Genomic DNA, 26,250 nt, shown 5'->3' with positions numbered 1-26,250 from the left:
GTGCCATTTGGTATGAGGAAAAAACTCAGGGAGAGTATTTTGGATAGAGCAGCCAGAAAATGCCTCTTTAAGGAAGTAACATTTACTCAAATAACAGAAAGAAAATACAATGAGAAGCATCCAAGGGAAAGCCTGAGAGGCAGGAGAAGGGAAAAGGGGGCTTGCTATGGTTAGTTAAGAAGGCCTGGGTAGGCGCCAACCACATACACCTGAGCTGGCGGGTTCAAATCCAGCCCGGGCCACCAGACAAGAATGGCTGCAACCAAAAAATAGCAGGGCATTGTGTTGGGTGCCTGTAGTCCCAGCTACTTGGGAGGCAGAGGCAGGAGACTTGCTTAAGCCCAGGAGTTGGAGGTTGCTGTGAGCTGTGATGCTATAGCACTTGAGGGTGACAGCTTGAGGCTCTGTCTCAAAAAAAAAAAAAAAGGCCGATGCAGCTAGGGCTTAGTGCAAGAACAGGATAGCATAAAAAAAAATGCGAGAGCATACAAAATTTAGGTCATGAAGGATCTTGAATACTATGGTAAGAAAAGAACACTTTATTCCAAGAAGCCATTAAAGCGGTTTAAGCAGGGAAGTAACCCGTTTATACTTCACAATGTGGAGAATGCAAGAACAGAAGGGAAATAAACTAGAGAGGCAATAATCATTAGGTGATAGAATTGGAAACAGAGAGTTGGCCAGATTGTACTTATCTCTGGAAACAAAGCAAAAGCTCAACTAATATGGATGGTAGAGAAGAGAAAGGTATCAAGAGCAACATGGCACACTATTAGATAATCTGAGAAGTGCTCTCATTATTAAACACAGAAACACTCGATAGCCAGGCATGGTGGGTCATTCCTGTAATCCCAGCACTCTGGGAGGCCAAGGTGGGAGGATCACTTGAGATGAGAAGTGCAAAGAGCAGGGTGAGCAAGAGCAAAAGTCTGTGTCTATCAAAAATAGAAAAAATTAGCTGGGCGTGCTGGTGCACACCTGTAGTCCCAGCTGCTTAGTAGGGTGAGGCAGGAAGATCATTTGAGCCTAGGAGTTTGTAGTTGCAGTGAGCTATGACGACACTACTGCACTCCAGCCCAGGCAACAAAGCAGGACCCTGTCTCAAAAAACAGAAACAAAAACAAACACTGGTTAAAGTAGAATATTCTTTCAAAGGTATAACTAATAACTAAGCTTGCAAGGATGAAAAGAAAATGCTTCCGGTAGTCTTCCCAACTCCATAGTCAACTCAAAGAAGGAGCAGGAAATAGAGTGGGAAGCAGGATAGTGAAGCCCTAATTGTGTTGAAAGTACCTACTTATCCCAGAAATTTCTAGGGTTTTAGGGGCTGCACAAGAGACAGAAGATAACGCTTTGGGTCCTGGGACTGTCATCCTGCATAGCAAGAAAACTTAAAGGGCTATCCCCTTCAAGAATAGACTAGAAAAGAAAAAATCGCCTGTAACAGCCCAGGGAGATATATACAACATTCTTGACTGCTTTAGCCCGGACTGGTGTGGACAGGGAAAAAAAACAATTCCCTAAAAATAACCGCCAATTTTTCCTCATAAGGGTTTGAAAGTTCAAATTTATCAAGAAAACAGTTCTGGGCGGCGCCTGTGGCTCAAGGAGTAGGGTGCTGGTCCCATATGCTGGAGGTGGCGGGTTCAAACCCAGCCCCGGCCAAAAAAAAAAAAAAAAAAGAAAACAGTTCTACTTTCTGGTAGTACTTGGGGGCCTAGAAGAAACAAATACAAATCCTCACTGAACAAGTGCACTCTCAACCCAGGCCTCAAAAGATTCCACAGATCCACACATAAGAATTCTCAAAGCCCAATATGAGCACCCAAAACATAATATATTACCTGAGGAAATAAGCCACAATGAGTGAGTCAACAGAAACTACAAAGAAAATAATGGAGCCCATCTGGAGTTTAGATATTGGAATTACTGGTTACAGAATATACTATATAAAATAAGTTTATTTAAATGATTAAGGAAAATAAGACAGGAGCTAGAAAACATGAGCAGGAAACAAAGCTGGCAGGCATGGCTCATCCCTGTAATCCCAGCACACGGGGAGGCCAAGATGGAAGGATCTGTGAGTCCAGTCTGGGTAACACAGCAAGACCCCCATCTCTATTAAAAAATAGAAAAATTATCTGGATAGGGTGGCACATGCCTACAGTCCTAGCTTTACAAGAGGCTGAGGCAGGAGGATCACTTGAGCTTAGGAGTTCGAGGCTGCAGTAAGCTATGATCTTACTGCACCCTGGCCTTTAAGGAATAATCAATTTTGGTATTAATAATTTCTTAGCTGTCCTACCTTAATGATTTTCTTCAAAACTATGGGGAAAATGGCTTTAACAGTTCTCATGAAATCAACATTTAAATAAAACTTATTTTCATGCAAATTGTTTTGTTCTTACTTATAATGGTTTCCTCAAATTTTTTTTTTTTTTTTTTTTTTGTAGTTTTTGGGAGGGGCTGGGTTTGAACCCGCCACCTCCAGCATATGGGGCCAGCGCCCTACTCCTTTGAGCCACAGGAGCCGTCCGGTTTTCTCAAATTTGTTGTTTTTTTTTTTTTTTTTTTTTTTGTAGAGACAGAGTCTCACTTTATGGCCCTCGGTAGAGTGCCATGACGTCACAGCTCACAGCAACCTCCAACTCCTGGGCTTAAGCGATTCTCTTGCCTCAGTCTCCTGAGTAGCTGGGACTACAGGCGCCCGCCACGACACCCGGCTATTTTTTGGTTGCAGTTCAGCCGGGGCCGGGTTTGAACCCACTACCCTCGGTATATAGTGCCGGCGCCTTACCAACTGAGCCACAGGCGCCACCCGGTTTTCTCAATTTTTATTTCAGCTTAAATTGAAAGGTTTCTATTCACAAAATGGGAATAATGTGTTTCTATTACATAAAGAACTCATTTTTCCGCCTGTAGTCCCAGCTGCTCAGGAGGCTGAGGCAAGAGAATTGCATAAGCCCAAGAGTTAGAAGTTGCTGTGAGCCATGTGACGCCACGGCACTCTACCGAGGGCGGTACAGTGAGACTCCGTCTCTACAAAAAAAAAAAAAAAGAACTCATTTTTTTATCCCAAATGAAGATAAAATCAACTTCTCACAAAATATTTATTAATTCAACAGAATTAAGTTTCCTCTATTTCTACTTGATGCTTGCCGATTATAAGGCATCTATACAATAGAGCACTAAATTTTGGAATTAGCTAAGAATGCTCCAAAATTTCCTCTGGTAAACATAATTTCAGCCACAAATAGACAAAAGAAATGATAAGTTCTAGAACACCTCTAGCCACAAATTAATATGTCTTATTTAGATTTACAGAAAGCATTTAACTGCATAAAACTTACAAAGAAAAATGACCATATTTGAAAACAGCTACAAGAATCAAAGTAGAACACAGGATTGTAATGAGCAGAGTTACAGAACATACTAAAGAAGTATGTATAGTCAGTCCCACTGGAACCTGTAGAGTCACATTCTTATATACCTAGGGGGAAAGAGGAATAAACAAGTTAGAAACATTTAAAATGCACATCATAAAGGAAGACCACCATTACTTTGATCTTTTTCTTTCTGTTGTATTTTTTTTTTTTTTGAGATAAGATCTTGCTATGTTGTCCAGGCTGGTCTTGAACTTCTGGGCTCAAGTAATCCTCCTGCTTCAGCCTCCCCAGAAGCTGGGATTACAGGCACAAGCCATTGCACTTAGCTCTTTCCTTTTTCTTTTAAATATCTTTTAGCCAATGCTACACTACATATAACATTATTGTTCAAATGACTATTCTGGATGCAGAATTTTATTTACTGTTACAGAATCAAACTCAATTCCTACAATAATTAATTCTCATTCATTCTGACTTCTACTATTATATATAAATTTATGTATATTATTTTAAGAAAAGCTTTATCTGAGGTCAGGTACAGTGGCTCATGCCTATAATCCCAGCACTTTCACAGGCTGAGGCAGGAGGATCCTGTTAGGCCACGCATTCAAAACCAACCTGGGCAACATAGTGAGAACCTGTACCGAAAAATTAAAAAGTTAGCCATGCATGGCCTACTGCTTGAGAGGGTAAGGCAGGAGAATAGGTGGACTGCTTGAGCTCAGGATTTGGAGACCAGCCTGCGGAAGAGTAAAACCCGGTCTCTAAAAATAGCCGGGCATTGGGGTGGGCACCTGTATATAATCCCAGCTACTCGAGAGGCTGAGGCAAGAGGATCACTTGAGCCCAAGAGTTTGTGGTTACTGTGAGCTATAACTTGGACACTCTACCAAGGATGACAAAGTGAGATTCTGTCTTAAAAAAATAGTAATAATAGGCGGCGCCTGTGGCTCAGTGAGTAGGGCACCGGTCCCATATGCAGAGGGTAGTGGGTTCAAACCCAGCCCCGGCCAAACTGCAACAAAAAAATAGCCGGCGTTGTGGCGGGCGCCTGTAGTCCCAGCTGCTCAGGAGGCTGAGGCAAGAGAATCACGTAAGCCCAAGAGCTGGAGGTTGCTGTGAGCTGTGTGACGCCACGGCACTCTACCAAGGGCAGTAAAGTGAGACTCTGTCTCTACAAAAAAAAATAGTAATAATAGGGTGGTGCCTGTAGCTCAGTGGGCAGGGCGCTGGCCCCAAATACCGAGGGTGGCGGGTTTAAATGCGGCCCCGGCCAAACTGCAACAAAAAATAGCCAGGCATTGTGGTGGGCGCCTATAGTCCCAGCTGCTGGGGAGGCTGAGGCAGGAGAATTGCTTGGGCCCAAGAGTTGGAGGTTGTTGTGAGCTGTGACGCCATAGCACCCCGTCAAGGGTGTAGTGAGACTCTGTCTCCAAAAAAAAATAGTAATAATAAAACTGAGTTATCCTTTCATTCCTGTTTTGTTTTCTCTCCCAAAGTAGCCTTTAAAAGTCTGTTACAAATTGAACCACTGAATATGACCTTTACCATAATTATCAAGGCAACAGGTCTCTTATGTTCAACTAAGTTTCTATTTGGCTTTGAAAAAAAAGGGATTCAACTAAAAACTGGGAAACTGTATGGTTTAAAAATAAGCTTTTAAAAACATTAAAATTTAAATAATGCATTAGAGTTTCCCTAAAATATTTAGAACCCAAATGTATATATGATACACATATTGTTAGGGGGGCATTATTTTATATGTAATGTAGTAAGTTAAATTAGCAATTATATCTATATTGTTGATAATTTGTTATAATCTTTGAAAAGATCAAGCAGATTTATGAACAGTGAAGTTAAATAAAAATCCTATAGTTCTGAATTTGAATTGGAAATATAAGTATAAACTTGTGATGGATTTTATTTTTAAAAATCTATCTACTGAGGAAGGAAAAAAAACTCTGACTTTGAAAAGGCCCAGAAAAATAGAAAAAAGGCAAATTTAGTAGTATGCAGAATGTGGTCACTAAATACTACTTCTTACAGAAAGGAAAAAAGATAATTTGGAGAAATAGTTACTCCCAGAGGGGGACAGGCAGGAAATGTGCAAGATGAACTTATCACACCTTGACCTACCAGAGGTCAGGAAGGCAATAAATATGACTAGGTTCATGTCAAGAGGGTTCAGAAGTCAACCTAAACAAGCTCCTCCTGTATATGGGACAATTTAAGCATCAAAAGATTAATATGAAACTATGTTTACATTTAATTCATAATAATATGGAAAAGATTAAGATTTCCATAAAGGATGCTGTACCTTCCTTAGCTCTGCCTGGAATAAAGCAGCACATAGATATAAAAAAAAAACAAAAAAAAAACACATTAAAATTTAGGTAACTTAGGAATACTTGTATTTTTGGTTTCTTTTTATAAATACTTGAATTATAATTTCTTTTTTTTTTTTTTTTTTGTAGAGACAGAGTCTCACTTTATGGCCCTCGGTAGAGTGCCGTGGCCTCACACAGCTCACAGCAACCTCCAACTCCTGGGCTTAAGCGATTCTCTTGCCTCAGCCTCCCGAGTAGCTGGGACTACAGGTGCCCGCCACAACGCCCGGCTATTTTTTGGTTGCAGTTTGGCCGGGGCCAGGTTTGAACCTGCCACCCTTGGTATATGGGACCGGCACCTTACTGACTGAGCCACAGGCGCCACCCTTGAATTATAATTTCATACCCCGAAAAACAAAAGTTACCAACCCAACCCATAACAAAGCACTATCTGAAAAACATCTTTCAAAAAATGTCACCTTCAACAAACCTATAGAAAACCACTTTAGTAATGGTCACATATTTTTCTGGTATATGTAAAGAAGAAATATAATACAAAATTTAAAAAATATATTTAAAGTGCTTAATTGTGACCTTTTATTTCAAGTTACATCTTTTTTTTTTTTCTTTTTTTGAGGCAGGGTCTCACTGTGTTGCCCTTGGTAGAGTGGCATGGCGTCACAGCTCACAGCAACTGAGCTCCAACTCTTGGGCTTAAGAGATTCTCTTGCCTCAGCCTCCCAAGTATTTAGGACTATAAGCACCTGCCATAACATCCAGCTATTTTGTTGTTGTTGTTGTAGTTGTCATTGTTGTTTAGTAGGCCCAGGCTGGTTTGAACCCACCAGCCTTATGTATGTGGCCAGCGTCCTAACCACCGAGCTACGGGCGCCAGGCCAAGTTATATCATTTAAAAACAGCTGAATTCAAAATGTTTTCATAGGGTATTACTTATTTTGTAGCAATGCATACTACTAATTTTCAAAGTCATAATAAACACTAAGCATACGCTTCATTCAAATTAAAAACTCAAATGCAGCTCCCCAGATATATTTTAGAATTTGAAAAAAAATTCAGGTTCCATATGGCAATGGCTATGTACTCAATTATCTACTATTTATTCTACTATCTCTATGCAATTCTACATTGCATAAGATATTTGCAGTCATCCATCTTTCCATCTGTCTGGTTCTCCCATATAAAATAGCAGTGCTTGGTAGTAAGCCTTTACCATTAGTAGCTGTTTTCGGAGTTAGCTGGTAGACAGACATGTAAGCAAGTACAAGGAAGTTACTTCAAATCTAAATATCCACGATAGTACACATGAATACATCTACCTTATGATCATCTGATTGACAGTTATGTGTCTGCTGGTTTAAATTTTAAATTTATTCTATTTTTGTTCCAAACTGATTGACTCCTTATAAAAGCAAATAGTAAAAATGATGACAGAGATTGTGCTGTTCAATTAAACAAATCAGTACTTAAAGAGAATTAGGAACAAGGAAAACATATACAATAATACTACACAGCTCACAAGGCAGCTCATAAAAGAGGAACAAAGGATTTTTAAAAAGAGGGAGAGAGATACACTGTACAAAGATTTAGCACTCTAAAAAGAGGAAAAGAAGTAGATTAACTGACTCAGCGCCTGTAGCTCAAGCGGCTAAAGTGCCAGCCACATAACCCAGAGCTGGCAGGTTCGAATCCAGCCCAGGCCTGCCAAACAACAATGACAACTACAACCAAAAAATAGCCAGGCATTGTGGCGGGCACCTATAGCCCCAGCTACTTGAGAGGCTGAGGCAAGAGAATCCCTTAAGCCTAGGAGTTGGAGGTTTCTGTGAGCTGTGATGCCACGGCCCTCTACCCAGGGCAACAGCTTGAGGCTCTGTCTCATAAAATAAAGAAAAAAAAAAAGAAGTAGATTAACTAAAGAGAGTAAGCAGAAAACTGTAGACTCCTAAGACAAAGCTGGTGCTAATGAAGTATTAATACTATACCAATTTTTTTTTTTTTTAAGAATACTCAAGTGCATGGGCAGTGCCTCTGGCTCAGTGGGTAGAGCGCTGGCCCCATATACCGAGGGTGGCAGGTTTGAACCCAGCCCCAGCTCAACTGCAACAAAAAAATGGCCAGACATTCTGGCAGGCGCCTGTAGTCCCAGCTACTCGGGAGGCTGAGGCAAGAAAATCACCTAAGCCCAGGAGTTGGACATTGATGTGAGCTGTGGCACGACAGCACTCTACCGAGGGCAATAAAGTGAGAGTTTGTCTCTAAAAAAAGAAAGAATACTCAAGTGCAGTAGTGAGAAGGGGGAAGAGTAGAACAAGAAATTCAATCTTTTACTTGTGAACAATCAAGTGAGGTAACTCACTACCTTCGGACCAGCCTATACCCAATATAATAACTAAAAACAAGATGGAGAGGTCAAAACTACTAAAATGGCCTGAAACAGTCTAAATTTATATGTAAAATAACAATAAAACTAGCAACTTTATCATAGTTGAAATGATAGTACTTTGAGGCTTTTTGTTTTGAGACAGAGTCTTGCTCAGCTGCCCCGAGTAGAGTGCAGTGGCATCACATCTCTCTCACTACAGCTGGTACTATAGGGGCGCGCCACGATGCTTGGCTAATTTTTCTACGTTTAGAAACGGGGTCTCTCTCTTGCTCAAGTTGGTCTCCAACTCCTGAGCTCAAGTGATGGTCCCACCTCAGAGTGCGAGCATCATAGGCATGAGCCACCATGTCCAGCCTACTTTGAGTTTTATTTTCCTTTTTTTTTGCTTACGTTATGTAATATAATGAAGTCAGTTTATGTTGTTGTTCAAAAATTAATAAAAATTTCTAAATAAAAATAAATTTTTATTGATAAAGGAAAACCAGATAAACATGCCACTGTTTCCCTTTGCCATTTCACAACTTTAAAGCGTTATCAGCTACATTTAAGCTCTGGACCAATGAGGCATGGGACTAACCCTAAATTTTCAGCACCCAAATCAAGTAATTCTGTGATTCTACCCAAATAAGGAAATAGTGTTACCATCAGCAGCAAAGAAACAACATTAAAAACAAAAAACAACTTTCTATGTTAGAAAATGGTAATCCCTTAAATGTGGCAGAAACAGAGTTTTTAATGAGACAGTGTGATTTAAATACAACATAAAATATCAGCTTACTGATTTGTACTTCATATTGTTCCACGGGCAAATATCTCTATTCTTTAAAGCACAAGGAGCTGCTACTTCTGACTGAGCCCAGCATTTCAAAATTGGGAACTCTGAGAAAAGTGAGAGAAAATAATGTCAGAAAAACCTGTATTTGGTAAAGGCTACACTTATACTAAATCTCAACAAAAGTCTTTTATGTTGGCATATAAGTATTCAAATATTTTAATATATACATGACTTGTACCCATCTATCACATACTGTTATTTTAGCATTCTTTTTTTAGTGAACACCTAAGAAATTATAAAATTACAAAGGTTTTGCAGAAGTTGAACACAACTTCTTAACAAATCCCAGTATATTCAAACTAGGGGCTACCGTTTTGTTTTGTTTTGTTTTTGTTTGAGACAAAATCTCATTTTGTCACCCTCTACCAAATGCCATGGTGTAACAACTCACAATAACCTCAACCTCTTGGGTTCAAGCAATCCTCTTGCCTCAGCCTCCCAAGTAGCTGGGATTACAGGTACCTGCCACAATGCCTGCTATTTTTTAGAGACAGGGTCTCGCTCTTGCTCAGCCTGGTCTTAAACTCCTCAGCTCAGGCAATCCACCTATCTCAGCCTCCCAAATGCTAGAATTACAGGCGTGAGCCACCGCACCCAGCCTCAAAGGAGAGGCTACTCTTTTAACAATTTAATGTAAACTGTTTTGTGACATATACATTCAGAAAAGTGAACACATCATAAGTGTATACAACTCAATCCATTTCCACATGAAAACAGAGGTATGAGCAGAAAAAACAGAACAATATCAGAATCCCTGATGTTCTTTCAAGAAGAACACTTTTTCACATTTTATTAAGGATAAGTAAAAATGTACCAATAATAGAAACAGATAACTAGGTTTGATAAACAAAACTAAGATAGCTGAACACTTTTTAATTTTCTCATCACAGAAGGTCTGATGGTAGCAAATGTACTCTTTACAACTTCCCATCTCTGGGGTCTAGTAAAAGTGCTACTAACTTTTATAAACATTCTAAGTCAGCCCAAATTTGGAGACACAAAGAACCACAAACGGAAAGGGGCTTCTTAAACTAAAGAAAAAGTCTTGATTCTGAGAAGATTGCAAATACCAAAAGGTAGTTTTTTAAAATTTATCCCAATTCCCACATAAAAACAGAAAGAACAACTTGGGAGGCCAAGGTGGGTAGATTGCCTTAGTTAACAGGTTCGAGACCAGCCTGAGCCAGAGCTAGATCCTGCCTCTAAAAATAGCTGGGCATTGTGGTGGGCACCTGTAGTCCCAGCTACTCGGGAGGCTGAGGCAATAGAATCGCTTGAACCTAAAAAAGTTTGAGGTTGCTGTGAGCTGTGACATTACAGGACTCTACTGAGGGCAACAAAGTGAAACTCTGTCTCTAAAAACAAAAACAGAACAATTACACAGCAAAACCAAAACATATAACAGACCAAATTTACAACAAAATCAGTGACAAAGTATCCCCTCAAACACTGAAATTCATGCAAGTAGAAACAAAACAACAAAACCCAAATCCTGCAACAGGAGTATGAAAAAACAAAAAGCAGCAAACAGGCCATGTGGAACAATGCTGCTAAAAGAAGCACATATTATATGCCTACTGATAAAAGAACATAACATCACCTATAGTCTTGTCAAAGGAATCAAACCTGAATCTGATCATACCTCTGCAGTTAGCTGCCAATTTCAAGGAAATAAAGAAGTGAGCGGAACATGATGAACTGCAGCATTAATACAATCAGCAAAACCCCAACTATGAGAAACTCTACTTTCAAAAGATTAGTTCTGAAGAAAGGTAAAAGAATAGAGGGAAACCTGTAAATTAAAAGACTTAAAGGAAATAACAGATTTTTATAAAGAGACAAGACTAAGGTGTAAGTGAAGTGTTTAAGAATGCTCATCTGCATAACAAAAGTATAAAGAAACAAGGAAGTGAGTAAAAAGTCAGTATAGTGAATCAATCTTAGAGGGAAGGAAAAAGCTATGAATAGGGACAGAATACATGAAGTTGCTGCTAGGGTAGCTAGCAAAGTTCTATTTTTTAACCTTGGTAGTACTTACAAGAGTATCTGCCTTATAATAATTCACCAAACTATGTATTTGTGTACGCTTTCTATATCTGGGCTTTATTCTACAATCAAACAGTTAAAAAGAAAGTAAAAAAGAACCATGCTTTTCCCATCCTTGTCCTTAACTGCACAATTGCCACCATGCTTTTATTCTTACTTTCAACCCTCAGAAAAGACTTGTAACCCTTACCTTGGTCACAATACATCAACAAATCTGGGTTATTGACTACAATAAAGGTTTCTCCATCTTTACTATGTGGCTGATGATAACGGTAGTGCACAGGCAAAAAGGCTTGGAAACAATCGATGCACTGTGAATCTTGTCTGGCATAAATAAGAACTTCAGATTCCTTCGACAAATAGTTAGGAGCTTCTATATTAAAATTTTCTGAAACCATCATTGCCTGTCAAAAAGAAAACAAATATTAATCGTGAAGAAATGGATGAGGAAGATAAAGAAAATGAACTTAAAACCAGAAGACTGTCCATACAGATTACACAAAAGTATCAAATGTATCCTCCTTATAAACCATTTTCATTCCCCTTACATCTTCAATTTTAAGTAGAAAACACAGCATGTGGTCTGTATTTAATAAAAGTTTGTTTACTAAAAGAAAATTGGAGAAATGATAGTCTGGGGTGCCAAATTTCCTAATCACAAAAAGTAATTCTGTGAAATTTCCTTCTTAGTCTCCATTTAGTTGACAAAACAGGACCAATAAAAAAGAAATTTTGTGAATAAAAACAGCATTATTCAAGAAGTATGAAAAGTATTATGACAAAAACAGTTAAACGTACTGAGTTAAAATGATTGGTATCATTCTGATAATTTCCTGTTCTTCAGAGAAGCAAGTGAGATGGCATTGAGTAAGGTAGAGCTTTGTGGTTAGGAAGTCAAAGCAAATGTCAGCGTTCTTTCTACAGTGGGTACATAAAGTTAATGGAAAAAAAATGGTGAATGAGTTTTTTCTTTTTTTTATTGATTTTTTTTTGTAGAGACAGAGTCTCACTTTATGGCCCTCGGTAGAGTGCCGTGGCCTCACACAGCTCACAGCAACCTCCAACTCCTGGGCTTAAGCGATTCTCTTGCCTCAGCCTCCCAAGTAGCTGGGACTACAGGCGCCTGCCACAACACCCAGCTATTTTTTGGTTGCAGTTCAGCCGGGGTCGGGTTTGAACCCGCCACCCTCGTTATATGGGGCTGGCGCCTTACCAACTGAGCCACAGGCACCGCCCTAAATGAGTTTTTTCTAAAGTAGTATTTAAAAACCATTTTAGGAGGCCAAGACTGGTAGACTGCTTGAGCCCAAGAATTCGAGACCAGCCTGAACTAGAGTGAGATCGGTCTCTTAAAAAAAAGGAAAGAAAGAGAGAGAAATGCATTTTAAGATGAGCACAGTATTCTACACAAAGGTGAAAATGTGTGTGGCAGAAATTAGTCTTGAGATATAACGTCTATATTTATCATACATAGTATCCATACGTACATACATGTTTATACGTACTCACACACACATACATACTAACTACAGATATGTAAAAGCATTATACACACACAACTTTCCTTTACATTCTCTATGCAAAGCCCTATATACCTCACAGAAAACAACCAGCACTAACTCCTTCCCATTACAGCAAATATCCTAATTTTCCCATCTGACAGTGACACCACATTCTATATTTTTTCACGCTGTTCCTTTTTAGTTAATTACAGGAGTAACAGAACTCATAGGCAAAAGTCAAGGAATTCTATAATCTCATGAGTCACAGGAACTCAGAAGTTATCAAATTAAACCACTGTGCCAATGAAGATATTTTTCAAGTATCCAGTCACTGCTTCACTACTTTTTTTTTTTTTTTTTGAGAGTCTCACTCTGTTGTCCCAGGCTAGCGTGTCTGTCCTCAGTCTGGCTCACAGCAACCTCAAACTCCTGCCCCAGAGTTGGAGGTTGCTGTGAGTTGTGACGCCAGGGCACTCTATCCAGCAACATTCAACATAGCCAATATCTGACCAGCTAAAACAAGCATAAAACTAACATAAAGTATATTTTTGATGTGCTATTTAGAATTTATGATGGTACTGTGATCTTTAATTTCTCTAATTATTGAGTTTTTCTCCAAGATGGGGATTTGCTCTGTCACCCAGGCTGCAGTACCATCATAGTTCCATCATAGTTCACTGCAGCCTCAAGCTCCTAAGCTCAAGCATTCTCCCACCTCAGCCTCCCAAGTAGCTGGAATTATAAGCACACACCATGACACCAGCTAATTTGTCTTTTTTTTTTTTTAGACAGTCTCAAGCTGTTGCCCTAGGTAGAGGGCTGTGGCGTCACAGCTCACAGCAACCTCAAATTCTTGGGCTTAAGTGATTCTCTTGCCTCAGCCTCCTGAGTAGCTGGGATTACAGGAGCTCGCCAGAGTGCCCAGCTATTTTTTGTTAAAGTTGTCTCTGTTGTTTAGCTGGCCCAGACCAGGTCAAACCTGCCAGCTTCAGTGTATGTGGCAGGCACCATAACCACTGTGCTACGGGAGCCGAGACAATTTGTCTTATTTTTTTGTTGAGATGGGGCTTCACTATGTTGCCTGGGCTGACCTTAAACTCCTCCCACTTTGGCCTCCCACACCTTGCCTGATAAGTTCATTGTTTTTTTGGTGGTTTTGTTTTGTTTTGTTTTTTAACATAAATTAAAATATAGTGATCTCCAAGAAATTGAAAATACTTTTTAAATACGAATTTAAACTAGAATATAATAAGGCAGGTAGAAATAGCAATTTGGCTTTTAGAGAGAGCTCTGATGGCAAAAGGGTTATTTGGTAATAGTTAAAAAAATTCACTGTAGGGCGGCGCCTGTGGCTCAGTCGGTAAGGTGCCGGCCCCATATACGAGGGTGGCAGGTTCAAACCCGGCCCCCGGCCAAACTGCAATCAAAAAATAGCCCGGTGTTGTGGCAGGCGCCTGTAGTCCCAGCTACTTGGGAGGCTGAGGCAAGAGAATCGCTTAAGCCCAGGAGTTGGCGGTTGCTGTGAGCTGTGTGAGGCCATGGCACTCTACCGAGGGCCATAAAGTGAGACTCTGTCTCTACAAAAAAAAAAAAAAAAATTCACTGCAGGTACCGACTAAAAAATGAGCTTAATAGGGTGGTGCCTGTGGCTCAAGGGAGTAGGGCGCCGGCCCCATATGCCGGAGGTGGCGAGTTCAAGCCCAGCCCCGGCCAAACTGCAACAAAAAAATAGCCGGGTGTTGTGGCGGGCGCCTGTAGTCCCAGCTACTTGGGAGGCTGAGGCAAGAGAATCGCTTAAGCCCAGGCGTTGGAGGTTGCTATGAGCTGTGTGAGGCCATGGCACTCTACCGAGGGCCATAAAGTGAGACTCTGTCTCTACAAAAAAAAAAAAAATTCACTGCAGGTACTGACTAAAAAATGAGCTTAATAGGGTGGTGCCTGTGGCTCATGGGAGTAGGGCGCCGGCCCCATATGCCGGAGGTGGCGAGTTCAAGCCCAGCCCTGGCCAAAAACTGCAAAAAAAAAGAGCTTAAGTGATCGGGGTTTTTTTTTTTTTTTTTTTGGTTTTTGGCCAGGGCTAGGTTTGAACCCGCCACCTCTGGCATATGGGACTGGCGCCCTACTCCTTGAGCCACAGGCGCCGCCCAGAATATTTGTGAGGTTTTTTTTTTGTGATTTTTGGCCGGGGCTGGGTTTGAACCCACCACCTCCGGCATATGGGACCAGTGCCCTACTCCTTGAGCCACAGGCGCCGCCCCTAAAAAAAAAGAGCTTAATAAAGGGTTTCATTCAGAAGTAATGAAAATCGTTCTAGAATTAGCGATGATGCCTGTTCAATTTTGTGACTGTACTAAAAACTACTAAATTGTACACTTCAACATGGTGAATTTTTTTTTTCTTATACAGTACTTTAAAGATGTTGATATTAACCCAGTAACAATGAGTAGCCAATGAAGTGTTTGGCAGGGAACTGGCTAAATGACTGCAGAGTATGACCCCACCCTCAACTCCCTGACATCAGAGGAGGCCGACTGAGGCCTGAGGTTTTACAGACTTAATATAATTTTTTTAATGGCAAAGTAAACACAATATTGCCATTTTTTATTTTTCAAAAAAAAGAAGGCATTAACAAAAACAAAGCCTATTATGATCATCATCTTTTTTTTTTTTTTTAAACCATCTCAGTCACCCTGGGTAAAGTGACATGATATCATCACAGCTCACAGTAACCTCAAACTTCTGAGCTCAAGCAATCCTTTTGCCTCAGCCTCCCAGCTAGCTGGGACTATAGGCACCTGCCACAATGTCTGGATAGCTTTTCTATTTTTAATAGAGATGAGGTCTTGCTCTAGCTCAAGTAATCCACCTGGCCTGGAATTACAGGAGTGATCCACCATGCCTGGCCCATCCTTTCATTTTGAAAATAAGAATATTTTATTGTTTTGGTTTTTGCGTTTTAGGAAATTTTATTTATGTATTTATTTTCATGTCTGATTAATATGTGGTTACACTGTTTGCACTTGTTAGGTAAAGTCAAGTTGCAGTTAAGCCCTTCACCCAGCAGGTGTGCCGTATAACCATACATTGTACTCAATAGGTGAGAGCTTACCACAAACACCCTTTCCTGCTTCTTGAATTTAAATGTGTTTTTCTCTCTTGTAGGTGTGTAGTTGTTCATCTACTAGTTTCATATTAATATTGACTACACTGAATGCCTGCCCTTTCATTTTTGTGATACTAGTGAATTTTTTTTTTTTTTTCAAAACAGGACTATGGCTCAAGGAGTAGGGCACTGGCCCCATATACACTGGAGATGGTGCATTCAAACCCAGCCCCGGCCAAAAACTGCAAAACAAACAAACAAACACAGGGCTTTTCACTCTGTTCCTGAGGCTGTAGTGCAGTGGTGTGATCACAGTTCACTGCAACCTCCAACTCCTGGGCTCCAGCAATCCTCTTACCTCATCCTCCCAAGTAGCTAGGACTACAGGTACCCACCACCACACCCAGCTAATTTTTAAATTTTTGTAGAAACCAGGTCTCACTGTCTTCCCAGGCTGGTCTCAAAATCCTGGCCTCAAGAGACCCTCTTGCCTCAGCCTCCCAAAGTGCTGGGACTGTAGGCATGAGCCACAGTGCTGAACCAATTCAAACTTCACCATAGGTGAACTATATCCAATTTTTTTAAATTAGAAAATTATTTTTACAAATAAGTATCAATGGAGACCCAAATTTATTTTAAACCAGGATTAATAAAGAACCAGCAGATGCTAACCCACAAAAAGTTTCAGGTCTTTCAGCAGACTTAGGAGTTACAGTCTTAGCAGCATCCAACTAATTCTGATACGGTGTGTTTTCATTTTCATTCGGTTCAAAATACTTTATTTCCCTTTTTCTTTCTTTGTTTTTATAGACAGAGTCTTGCTCTGTTTGCATGGGCTAGCGTTCAGTAGCCTCATCACAGCTCACTGGAACCTCACATTCCTAGGCTCAAGCAATCCTCCTGCCTCAGCCTCCTAAGCAGCTGGGACTACAGGACTGCCATCAGGCCTGGCTAATTTTTTTCTATTTTTGGTGGAGACAGGGTCTCACTCTTGGCTCAGGCTAGTCTCATACTCTTGAACTCAAGTAATCTTCCCACCTCAACCTCCTAGACTGCTAGGATTACAGTTATGAGTCACCACATCCAGCCTTTGATTTCTTTTTTGACCTATGAAGTACTTAGAAGTACATTTTTTTTTGTAGAGACAGAGTTTCACTTTATGGCCCTCGGTAGAGTGCCGCGGCATCACACAGCTCACAGCAACCTCCAACTCCCGGGCTTAAGCGATTCTCTTGCCTCAGCCTCCCGAGTAGCTGGGACTACAGGCGCCCGCCACAACGCCCGGCTATTTTTTGGTTGCAGTTCAGCCGGGGCCGGGTTTGAACCCACCACTCTTGGTATATGGGGCCGGCACCTTACCAACTGAGCCACAGGCGCCGCCCCTAGAAGTACATTATTTAGTTCCCAAATATTTGAGGCTTTTCCAGATTTTTCCAATCTTTCTGGTATTGATTTCTTTTTTTTTTTTTTTTTTTTTAATTTGGCCGGGGCTGGGTTTGAACCCACCACCTCCGGCATATGGGACCGGCGCCCTACCCGCTGAGCCACAGGCGCCACCCTGGTATTGATTTCTTCCTATTTTTTTTTTTCTTTTGCAGTTTTTGGCAGGGGCTGGTGCCCTACTCCCACCACCTCTGGCATATGGGGCTGGTGCCCTACTCCTTTGAGCCACAGCACCACCCTCTGGTATTGATTTCTAATTTAATTCTATTATGGTCAAAAAATATACCTTGTAAAACTTGAATTCCTCTAAATTTATTGAGATTTGTTTTAAGGCCTAGAGTATGATCTATTTTCATAAATGTTCTACATACAGCTGAAAAGAAGGCACATGCTGCTGTTACTAGGTCGAGAATTCTATAAATGCCAACTAGGTCAGGTTGGTTGACAGTTTTGTTCTCATCTTCTATATACTTACCAATTTTCTGTCTACTTAGTCTATCAAAATCTCCAATTATAATTATGAATTTGACTATTTCACCTTGCAGTTCTACCAGCTTTTGCTTCATAAATCTTGAAGTTCTGTTATCAGGTCTATGTTTCAATCTACTGTTACACTGCTTTGTTTCTTTGTGTTTGTTTGTTTGAGACAGAGCCTCAAACTGCCGCCCTGGGTAGGGTGCCGTGGCATCACAGCTCACAGCAACCTCCAACTCCTGGGCTTAAGCGATTCTCTCGCCTCAGCCTCCCAAGTAGCTGGGACACAGGCACCTGCCACAACGCCCGGCTATTTTTTGGTTGTAGTTGTTGTTGTTTGGCAGGCCTGGGCTGGATTCAAACCCATCAGCTCAGGTGTATGTGGCTGGCGCCTTAGCCTCTTGAGCTACAGGCGCCAAGCCCTGTTACACTGTTTTGAAGAATGTGAGAGACTTTTGATTTAAAAAACCTAATAACCCCCTACCTAAAAATTGAAATGAGGTTTACTTGATGTGCCTTATCCTTGGCGAACCTATTTAAGGCTTGTATTTATTTTTGAATTATTCATAAACCATTGCAAATTCCTTACGAAGCAATTTTGGGCACACTACCCACTTGATTTGGAACCACAATTCCATTTGCTGCAGCCAAAAATTTATCTCCTGAACAGAGTCAAGATCTTAATCCAGGTATACATATACGACCATCAATCAATTCCTACATATAAATTTCCTTCTACCCAGCTAAATCCATCATATAATATCATTTCTCATGACACAGGTAATCTTTTGTTTTTTCAGATGAGTAATCTTAGCAAAACAAAATTTCTTTGCACAAGGAATTGGGCCACAGTATCAAATGAGCTAGGCAGAAGGAAACAGCATCTGATATATCAAGAAATCAACTTCCAATTATTTTCTCCAGAACTTTCTAAAATAAGGAAATATATGCACTTACAAGACCTATAATTAAGTATCTAAAGATTAAAAAGAAGAAAATCAATATAAAGGGCGGCACCTGTGGCTCAAGGAGTAGGGCGCCAGTCCCACATGCCGGAGGTGGCAGGTTCAAACCCAGCCCCAGCCAAAAACCACAAAAAAAAAAAAAAAAATCAATATAAAGATAAATTTGTCAATTAATGCACAGTAGTATCCTTTACCTACCACCTTTTCTTTTAACAATCAACCTGCAAATATTCAGATCTCTATCCAATCAAAGGTGTGATTTCTTTGTGGGTACTTCTTTTGAACTGAAAAGGTTCAGTTTTCTTATTTTTTAAAATAGGGTTTGTTTTTGTTTTTTTTTTTTTTTGAGACATAGCCTTCCGTAGAGTGCTGTGCTGTCACAGCTCACAGCAACCTCCAGCTCTTGGGTTTAGGTGATTCTCCTGCCTCAGCCTCCAGAGTAGCTGGGACTACAGGCGCCCGCCACAACACACAGCTATATTTTTGTTGCAGTTTTGCCTGGTCTGGATTTGAACCCACAGGCACCCTACTCACTGAGCCACAAGCACCGCCCTAGGTGGGGTTTTTGTTTGTTTTATCTTGTTTTTTTTTGGCGGTTCTTGGCCTGGGCTGGGTTTGAACCCGCTACCTCCGGCATATGGGGCTGGCACCCTATTCCTTTGAGCCACAAGCACCACCCTGGTTTTTTGTTTGTTTTTTGAGACAGAGTCTAGTTCTGTTGCCCTGGGCTAAAGTGCATTGGCATCATCCTACCTCACAGAAACCTCAAATTCCTGGGCTCAAGTGACCCTCCTGCCTCGGACTCCCAAGTAGCTGGACCTACAGGCCCCCACCACAATACCAAGCTAATTTTTCAAGTTTTAGTAGAGCCAGGGTCCCACTCTTACTTAGGCTAGTCTCAAACTCCTGAGACCAGCAATTCTGGTCTCAATTCCTCAGGCAATTCTCCCACCTCAGGCTCCCAGAGTGCTAGGATTAAAAGATGTGAGCCCAACCTTAAGTAAGTTTAAATATGATTCCAGGGCAGCGCCTGTGGCTCAAGGAGTAGGGCGCCAGTCCCATATGCCGGAGGTGGCGGGTTCAAACCTAGCCCTGGCCAAAAAACAAACAAAAATAAATAAATAAATAAATATGATTCCAATCCATGTCATTAAAAGACAAAAAATGCTAAATTTTGAAACCTATCATTTTAAATTTGAAAAGCCACATTTAGAATTCATATTAATAATTCAGGGCGGCGCCTGTGGCTCAGTCAATAAGGCGCCGGCCCCATATACAGAGGGTGGCGGGTTCAAACCTGGCCCCGGCCAAACTGCAACCAAAAAATAGCCGGGCGTTGTGGTGGGCACCTGTAGTCCCAGCTACTCTGGAGGCTGAGGCAGGAGAATCGCCTAAGCCTAGGAGTTGGAGGTTGCTGTGAGCTGTGTGAGGCCACGGCACTCTACCCTGAGGGCCATAAAGTGAGACTCTACAAAAAAAAAAAAAAAAAAAAAGAATTCATATTAATAATTCAGTCCAGTCATGGTGGCTCAGGCCTATAATCCTAGCCCTCTGGAAGGTCAAGGCCAAAAGATCACTTGAAGTCACCTGGAATGGACTGGCGCCTATAGCTCAGCAGCTAGAGTAATATCCAAATACACTGGGGCTGGCAGGTGGGAATCCAGCCCAGGGCCTGCCAAACAACGACAACTACAACCAAAAACTAGCTGGGCATTATGGCAGGCACCTGTAGTCCCAGCTACTTGGGAGGCTGAGGTAAGAGAATCACTTAAGCCCAACAGTTTGAGGTTGCTGTGAGCTGTGACAACATAGCACTCTACCGAAGATGACATAATAAGACTGTCTCAAAAAAAAAAGGCTCAGTGCCTGTGGCTCAAGCGGCTAAGGCACCAGCCACATACACCTGAGCTAGCGGGTTCGAATCCAGCTCAGGCCCACCAAACAATGATGGCTGCAACCAAAAAAAAAAAAAAAAAAAACATTAGCTGGGCATTGTGGCAGGCACCTGTAATCCCAGCTACTTGGGAGGTGGAGGCAGGAGAATGGCTTGAGCCCAAGAGTTGGAGGTTGGTGTGAGCTGTGATAGCTGTGATGTCACAGCCCTCTGCCCAGGGCAACAGCTTGAGGCTCTGTCTCAAAAAAAAAAAAAGAAGAAGGTCACTTGAAGTTCAAGACAAGTCTAAGCAAGAGCAAGATGCTGTCTCCACTAAAAATAGAAAAAATGGCCAGGCATTATAGTGAGTGCCTGTAGTCCCAGCTACTTGGGAGGCTGAGGAGGAGTATAGCTTGAACCCAGGCATTTGAGCTTGCACATTTAGGCAGACACCATGGCACTCTAGCCTGGGCATCAGAGTGAGATTCTGTCTCAAAAAAAAAGAAAAAAGAAAAGAAAGAAAGAAAAGAAATAACCGGATGGGTGTAGTGGCTCAAGCTTATAATCCTAGCAATTCTGGGAGGCTGATGCAGGTGGATTGCTTAAGCTCAGGAGTTTGAGACCAAATGAGCAAATGCAAGACCCTACCTCTACTAGAAAAAAAAAAATAGAAAAACAGATGTGTAGTGGCTCGCATCTGTAGTCCCAGTTATTTGGGAGGCTAAGGCAAGAAGATTGCTCAAGCACAAGAGTTTGAGGTTGCTGTGAGCTATGACACCACGATACTCTAAAAAAAGAAAAGAAAAAAGAAAAAGAGAAAGAAATTGCCATCACAAATAACTATAAATGTATCTATTTTACACCGAAAAATTCACATGTAGATTATAATATTATGAACTAAGACAGTATCTTTCAAATTTCTTTCTTTTCTTTTCTTTTTTTTGAGACAGAGTCTCAACCTGTTGCCCTCGGTAGAGTGCTGTGGTGTTACAGCTCACAGCAACTTCAAGCTCTTGGGCTTAACCGATTCTCTTGCCTCAGCCTCCCAAATAGCTGGGACTACAAGAGCCCACCACAACACCTCGATATTATTTTTTGTTGCAGTTGTCATTGTTGGTTTAGCTGGCCGAGCAGATTTTGAACCCGCCAGCCTCAGTGTATGTGGCCAGCACCCTACCCACTGCGCTGTAAGTGCTGCTTCAAATTTATTTCTTTATTTCCTTCCTTCTTCTCTCTTTTTTTTTTTTTAACCCAGGAGAACAGACTCATGGTGCCCTGAATATACACTCCTCCAAAATTTCTTAAAGAAATCATTTGGGTTATTAAAAACAGATTTGGGGGCCCAACCCAAACCTACAAAATTAGGATTTCCCAGGAAAATAATAATCTGTACAAAAGATACTCCCAGTTGAATCTTCCTAAAGTTGAAGAAACTCTTCACTAAGGGGCAAGATTCATGTCTACAACAACTTTGCACCTAGAGAATCCCAGATTCATTTCTTTTTTTTTTTTTTTTAAGATTTTATTTTATTTTATTATTATTTTTTTTTGGCCAGGGCTGGGTTTGAACCCACCACCTCTGGCATATGGGACCGGTGCCCTACTCCTTGAGCCACAGGTGCTGCCCCCAGATTCATTTCTTGACTCTACTATTTACCTTTATGATCTTGAATAAGTTACTTGCTTCATTGTACCTCATTTTCTTTACCTATAAAATAAAGATACTATCTCCAGGATTGTTATAAAGATTAATTTATATAAAGGGTATGGAACACAATCTTTATTTAATGCTTAATTTTACCTTCTTTCCTCTAAAAAAATGAAAATATCTGCCATATAAATATCTGGTAAATTTTAGTTTTTTTTCCTCACCTACCAAAAATATGTAGATGTTTGGATATATGTCTATCTAACTAACAAAGCTGCCATTGAGGCACTATTTGCTATTAATCTCAAGATATACACGTATAATTGGCTTAGTCAGTAAACTATAGACCGTCCTGCCAAAATGCATTTAACTAGCTCAATTTAGTTAGCTTATTCTCAGTAAGTATCACTCACTTCTTGAAAAATATTCCCATTTTACCTCTAAAAATGTCACTTTATACACTTTTAAAAAATAAAAAATTGCTACACTGTTGTCTTTTCTACTATTCCTTAATCCAAATAATGGCATCCCAAAATTACTTTCTCTCAAAAAAAAAAAATCCCCTTGGTGGGTGGATTGCCAAGGAGTTGGAGACCACTCTGAGCAAGAACAAGACCCCATCTTTACTAAAAAAAGAAAACCTAGCTAGGCATTGTGATCAGTGCCTATAGTCCCAGCTCCTTGGGAGGATGAAGCAAGAAGATTCCTCGAACCCAGGAGTTTGAGGTTGCTGTGCGCTATGAAGCCATGGCACTCTACCCAGGGTGACAGAGTGAGACTCTGTCTTGAAAAAAAAAATTCCCTAATAACTGTACCTCTGTTACGTTTCTTTCTCGTAATGAAGCCAACTCATATGGGTCCACAAGAAGTCCTGTTGGGATGTACTGTTTAATTAAGAGTCGGCAGGTCTGTAAGTCCTCAATGCTTTCTCCAAATTTCACTTTGATTAAAAGGTCTCTGTAAGACAAGTACATTCACAATAAATCTCTTTATTCAATTGTTTCTTTTTTTTTTTTGTAGAGACAGAGTCTCACTTTATGGCCCTTGGTAGAGTGCCGTGGCCTCACACAGCTCACGGCAACCTCCAACTCCTGGGGTTAAGCGATTCTCTTGCCTCAGCCTCCCGAGTAGCTGAGACTTCTTTATTCAATTGTTAAAGGAGATAACCTAACACTATTCATATTAGTGGAAATGCTATTATTTCAAATTTATTTTCCAAAAGTAGAAGATATAGTCATATTTATTCTATGAAAGAATCACCCATTAGATTTTTTATAATTCATATCATAAGCCACTGTACAGTGTTAGAGTGAAAATAAACAAAGATCAATGGGAAAGGATGGAGTCCAAAAATAGTCACACATATTTTCAATAAAGGTAGCAACATAATTTAATGGAGAAAGGACAGTCTTTTCAACAAATGGTACTAGAACAACTGGATATTTACATAAATAAACACTGATCTCTACCTCATCCCACACACAAAAATTAATTGAAATAGATAATAAACCTAAATGTATAATTGTCCCAGCTTTCCTTCTGAAGGTAGAACTAAAACACATTTCAGAGAATGAGCTCCAAAGCACAGCACAGCGCTCTTGCGTACCTGAGGAAACAGAGATGGACATGTAGGGAGGCTGAAGTACTGCAAGTCACAGTACGAAATTCTAGACAGAAACTTGTACAAAAAGAATTCCAGAAATTCAAATAGGAAGCTCTGGAGTTTCTGCTGAATACTAAGATACGCCTAAGTAAGGTGTAATTCCACAAGAGTGGGCAAAAATATGACCAGGCAACTGAAAACTGAAAAATTCCAAAATTTCACATAGTATTGGAAGACATTAAAGCTCTAACCAACCAGAGCACACAGACTGAAACGTTTAGCAGACCACAATTTGGTACAGCCTCAGTAGATAAATTACCCTTAGAGTAAAGACTACTTTAACATTGTTTTTTATTTAATTAATTTATTTAAATTTCTTTTTAGAGATGTCACTCAGGCTGGAGTGTCATGGTATGATCATAATAAGAGCTTGCTGGGGTCTCAAACTCTTGGGCTAAGGGGATTCTCCTGTCTTAGCTTCCTGAAGTGCTGGGGACACTGACAACTTTAGAACTAGACAAGAAAAGGTTAATAGGATCAAGCTGATAAACAAGCAACTATCAACAGAAAAAAAGCCCAACTTTTTTTTTTTTTTTTTTTTTTTTGAGACAGAGTCTTACTTTGTTACTCTCGGTAGAGTGCCACAGTGTCACAGCTCACAGCAACCTCAAACTCTTGGGCTTAAGCGATTCTCTTGCCTCAGCCTCCCCAGTAGCTGCGACTACAGGTGCCCACCACAATGCCTGGTTATGTTGCAGTTGTCATTGTTGTTTAGCTGGCCTGGCCCGGGCTGGAACCCTCCAGCCCTGGTGTATGTGGCCGGTGCCCTAACCACTGAACTACAGGTGCTAAGCCAAGCCCAACATATTTCAAAGATCACACTCAACAATGTTCATATCCAAAACATTTACAATGTTCAGCATCCAATCAAACATTACTAAACATGCAAAGAAACAAAGAAATGTGACCAATAATCAGGAAAAATGCCAATAAATTTCTAGGTCTCTAGAAATGACAGAGGTGACAAAAGTAGTAAAAGACATTTTAAAAGTCAAAAACAAGTCCAACATGCTCAAGAATTTAAAGAAAAATAGGAACATTATAAGGGAAAGAAAAGACATTTTTTTGAAAAACTAAATCCAACTTTAAGAGATGAAAAATACAATTTCTAAAATAAAAAGTTACCCAAATGTGAGTCAAAGCAATTAGTCACTAAAGAAGAAAAGATCAGTTATTGGAGATAGAACAAGAGAAACTATTCAAACTGAAACACAGAGAGGAAAAAAGAATAGGGAGAAAAAAAGAAACATTCTCAGTGATATTTGAACAATATCAAGTGGTCTAGTATATGTGTAATTGGAGTCCCAAAAAAGATGAAAGAATTTAACAAAAAAAAAAAAATTGAAATAGATAATTAACCTAAATGTATAAGTATCCCACCATTCCATCTGGAGGGAGAAAGAAAATCAAACTAAGGCGTATTGTCCAATCACTAAAAAAAAGAAAAAGAATCTTTTTTTTTTTGAGACAGAGTCTCATTATGTCACCTTCAACAAAAGAAATGTACAGACCAAAAGCTTCATGAACACAGAAATGAAAATGCTTAACAAGTTATTAGCACATCAAATTCGGCACTATTTCCAGAAGATAATATATGTTGACAAAGTGGTAAGTTTCTTATTGGAAACATTAATGTGCTTCATTCACCATGTTAACAGAATAAAGAAGAAAAATCAACAATCCTCTCATATATAAGACATGAAGAAAAGATATTTGACAAAATTTAACAATCATGGAAAAAACCATCAGGAAACCAAGAACACCAGAGAGCATCCTCAACTGATAAAGGCTAACCTAACACAAATATAATTCATGGTGAAAGAGTTAGACTCTTCTCTTTAAGATTAGGAACAAGACAAGGATGTGCGCTTTCACCACTTTTGTTCAACATTATATTCAAGATCTTAACCAGTCCAAAAAGTTAAGAAAAAAGAAATAAAAAGTAGAAAGATTGTCTTTTTATTTGCAAACCCACAATCATCTACGTAGACTATCTTAAGGAACAGACACAAAATCTACAGGCATTAATAAGGGATTTCAACAAGGATACAGGGTACAATGTTAATATTAAAAAGTCAACTATATTTCTGTCACTAGCAACAAACTAAAAATGAAATTTTAAAAACACTCTTTACATTGGGCATGTGTGGTGACTCACACCTGCAATCCTAACACTCTGGGAGAACCAGATGAAGGGATTGCTTGAGCTCAAGAGTTCCAGACCAGCCTGAGCAAGAGCAAGATCCCATCTCTACTAAAAATAGAAAAACTAGTTGGGCATTATGGCATATGCCTATAGTTCCAGCTACTCAGGAGGCTGAGGCAGGAGGATCATTTGAGCCTGAAAGTTTGAGGTTGCTATAAGCTATGATGATGCCATGGCAGTCTACCCAGCGCGACAGAGTGGACACTGTCGGCAAAAAAAAAACACTACCGTTTACAAAAAATATAAAGTAGGGATAAATTTAACAAAATATATGTGAAAGGGGCGGCGCCTGTGGCTCAGTGAGTAGGGCGCCGGCCCCATATGCCGAGGGTGGTGGGTTCAAGCCCAGCCCCGGCCAAACTGCAACAAAAAATA

At 40.3% G+C, this 26,250-nt stretch overlaps 2 protein-coding genes across 4 annotated transcripts in view; both read right to left on the bottom strand.

Annotated features, from left to right (window-relative positions):
* Positions 1-3,477, bottom strand: part of PAK2 (p21 (RAC1) activated kinase 2) — a 129,226-nt gene extending 125,749 nt beyond the window's left edge. Inside the window, exon 1 of the mRNA XM_053565058.1 lies at positions 3,351-3,477. The gene's annotated coding sequence lies outside the window, so the exon portion shown is untranslated. The remainder of the gene's footprint in view (positions 1-3,350) is intronic.
* The window catches only part of PIGX (phosphatidylinositol glycan anchor biosynthesis class X), a 37,219-nt gene continuing 12,717 nt past the window's right edge, over positions 1,749-26,250 (bottom strand). The window contains exons 3-7 of one of the 3 annotated variants that reach the window (XM_053565066.1): positions 22,822-22,963; positions 11,189-11,402; positions 8,896-8,996; positions 3,351-3,490; positions 1,749-2,118 (exon numbers count right to left, since the gene is read on the bottom strand). In XM_053565066.1, the coding sequence (XP_053421041.1) occupies positions 2,034-2,118; positions 3,351-3,490; positions 8,896-8,996; positions 11,189-11,402; positions 22,822-22,963 (682 nt within the window). In that variant the 3' untranslated portion in view covers positions 1,749-2,033. Of the gene's footprint in view, positions 2,119-3,091; positions 3,491-8,895; positions 8,997-11,188; positions 11,403-22,015; positions 22,067-22,821; positions 22,964-26,250 lie in introns of those variants that run through there. The other 2 variants (XM_053565067.1, XM_053565068.1) reach the window with 2 other exon arrangements.

This window comes from Nycticebus coucang, chromosome 16, assembly GCF_027406575.1.
Source record: "Nycticebus coucang isolate mNycCou1 chromosome 16, mNycCou1.pri, whole genome shotgun sequence".
NCBI lineage: Eukaryota > Metazoa > Chordata > Mammalia > Primates > Lorisidae > Nycticebus > Nycticebus coucang.
The sequence above is the reverse complement of the archived record's forward strand: the minus strand, read 5'-3'. Positions and strand labels throughout refer to the sequence as shown.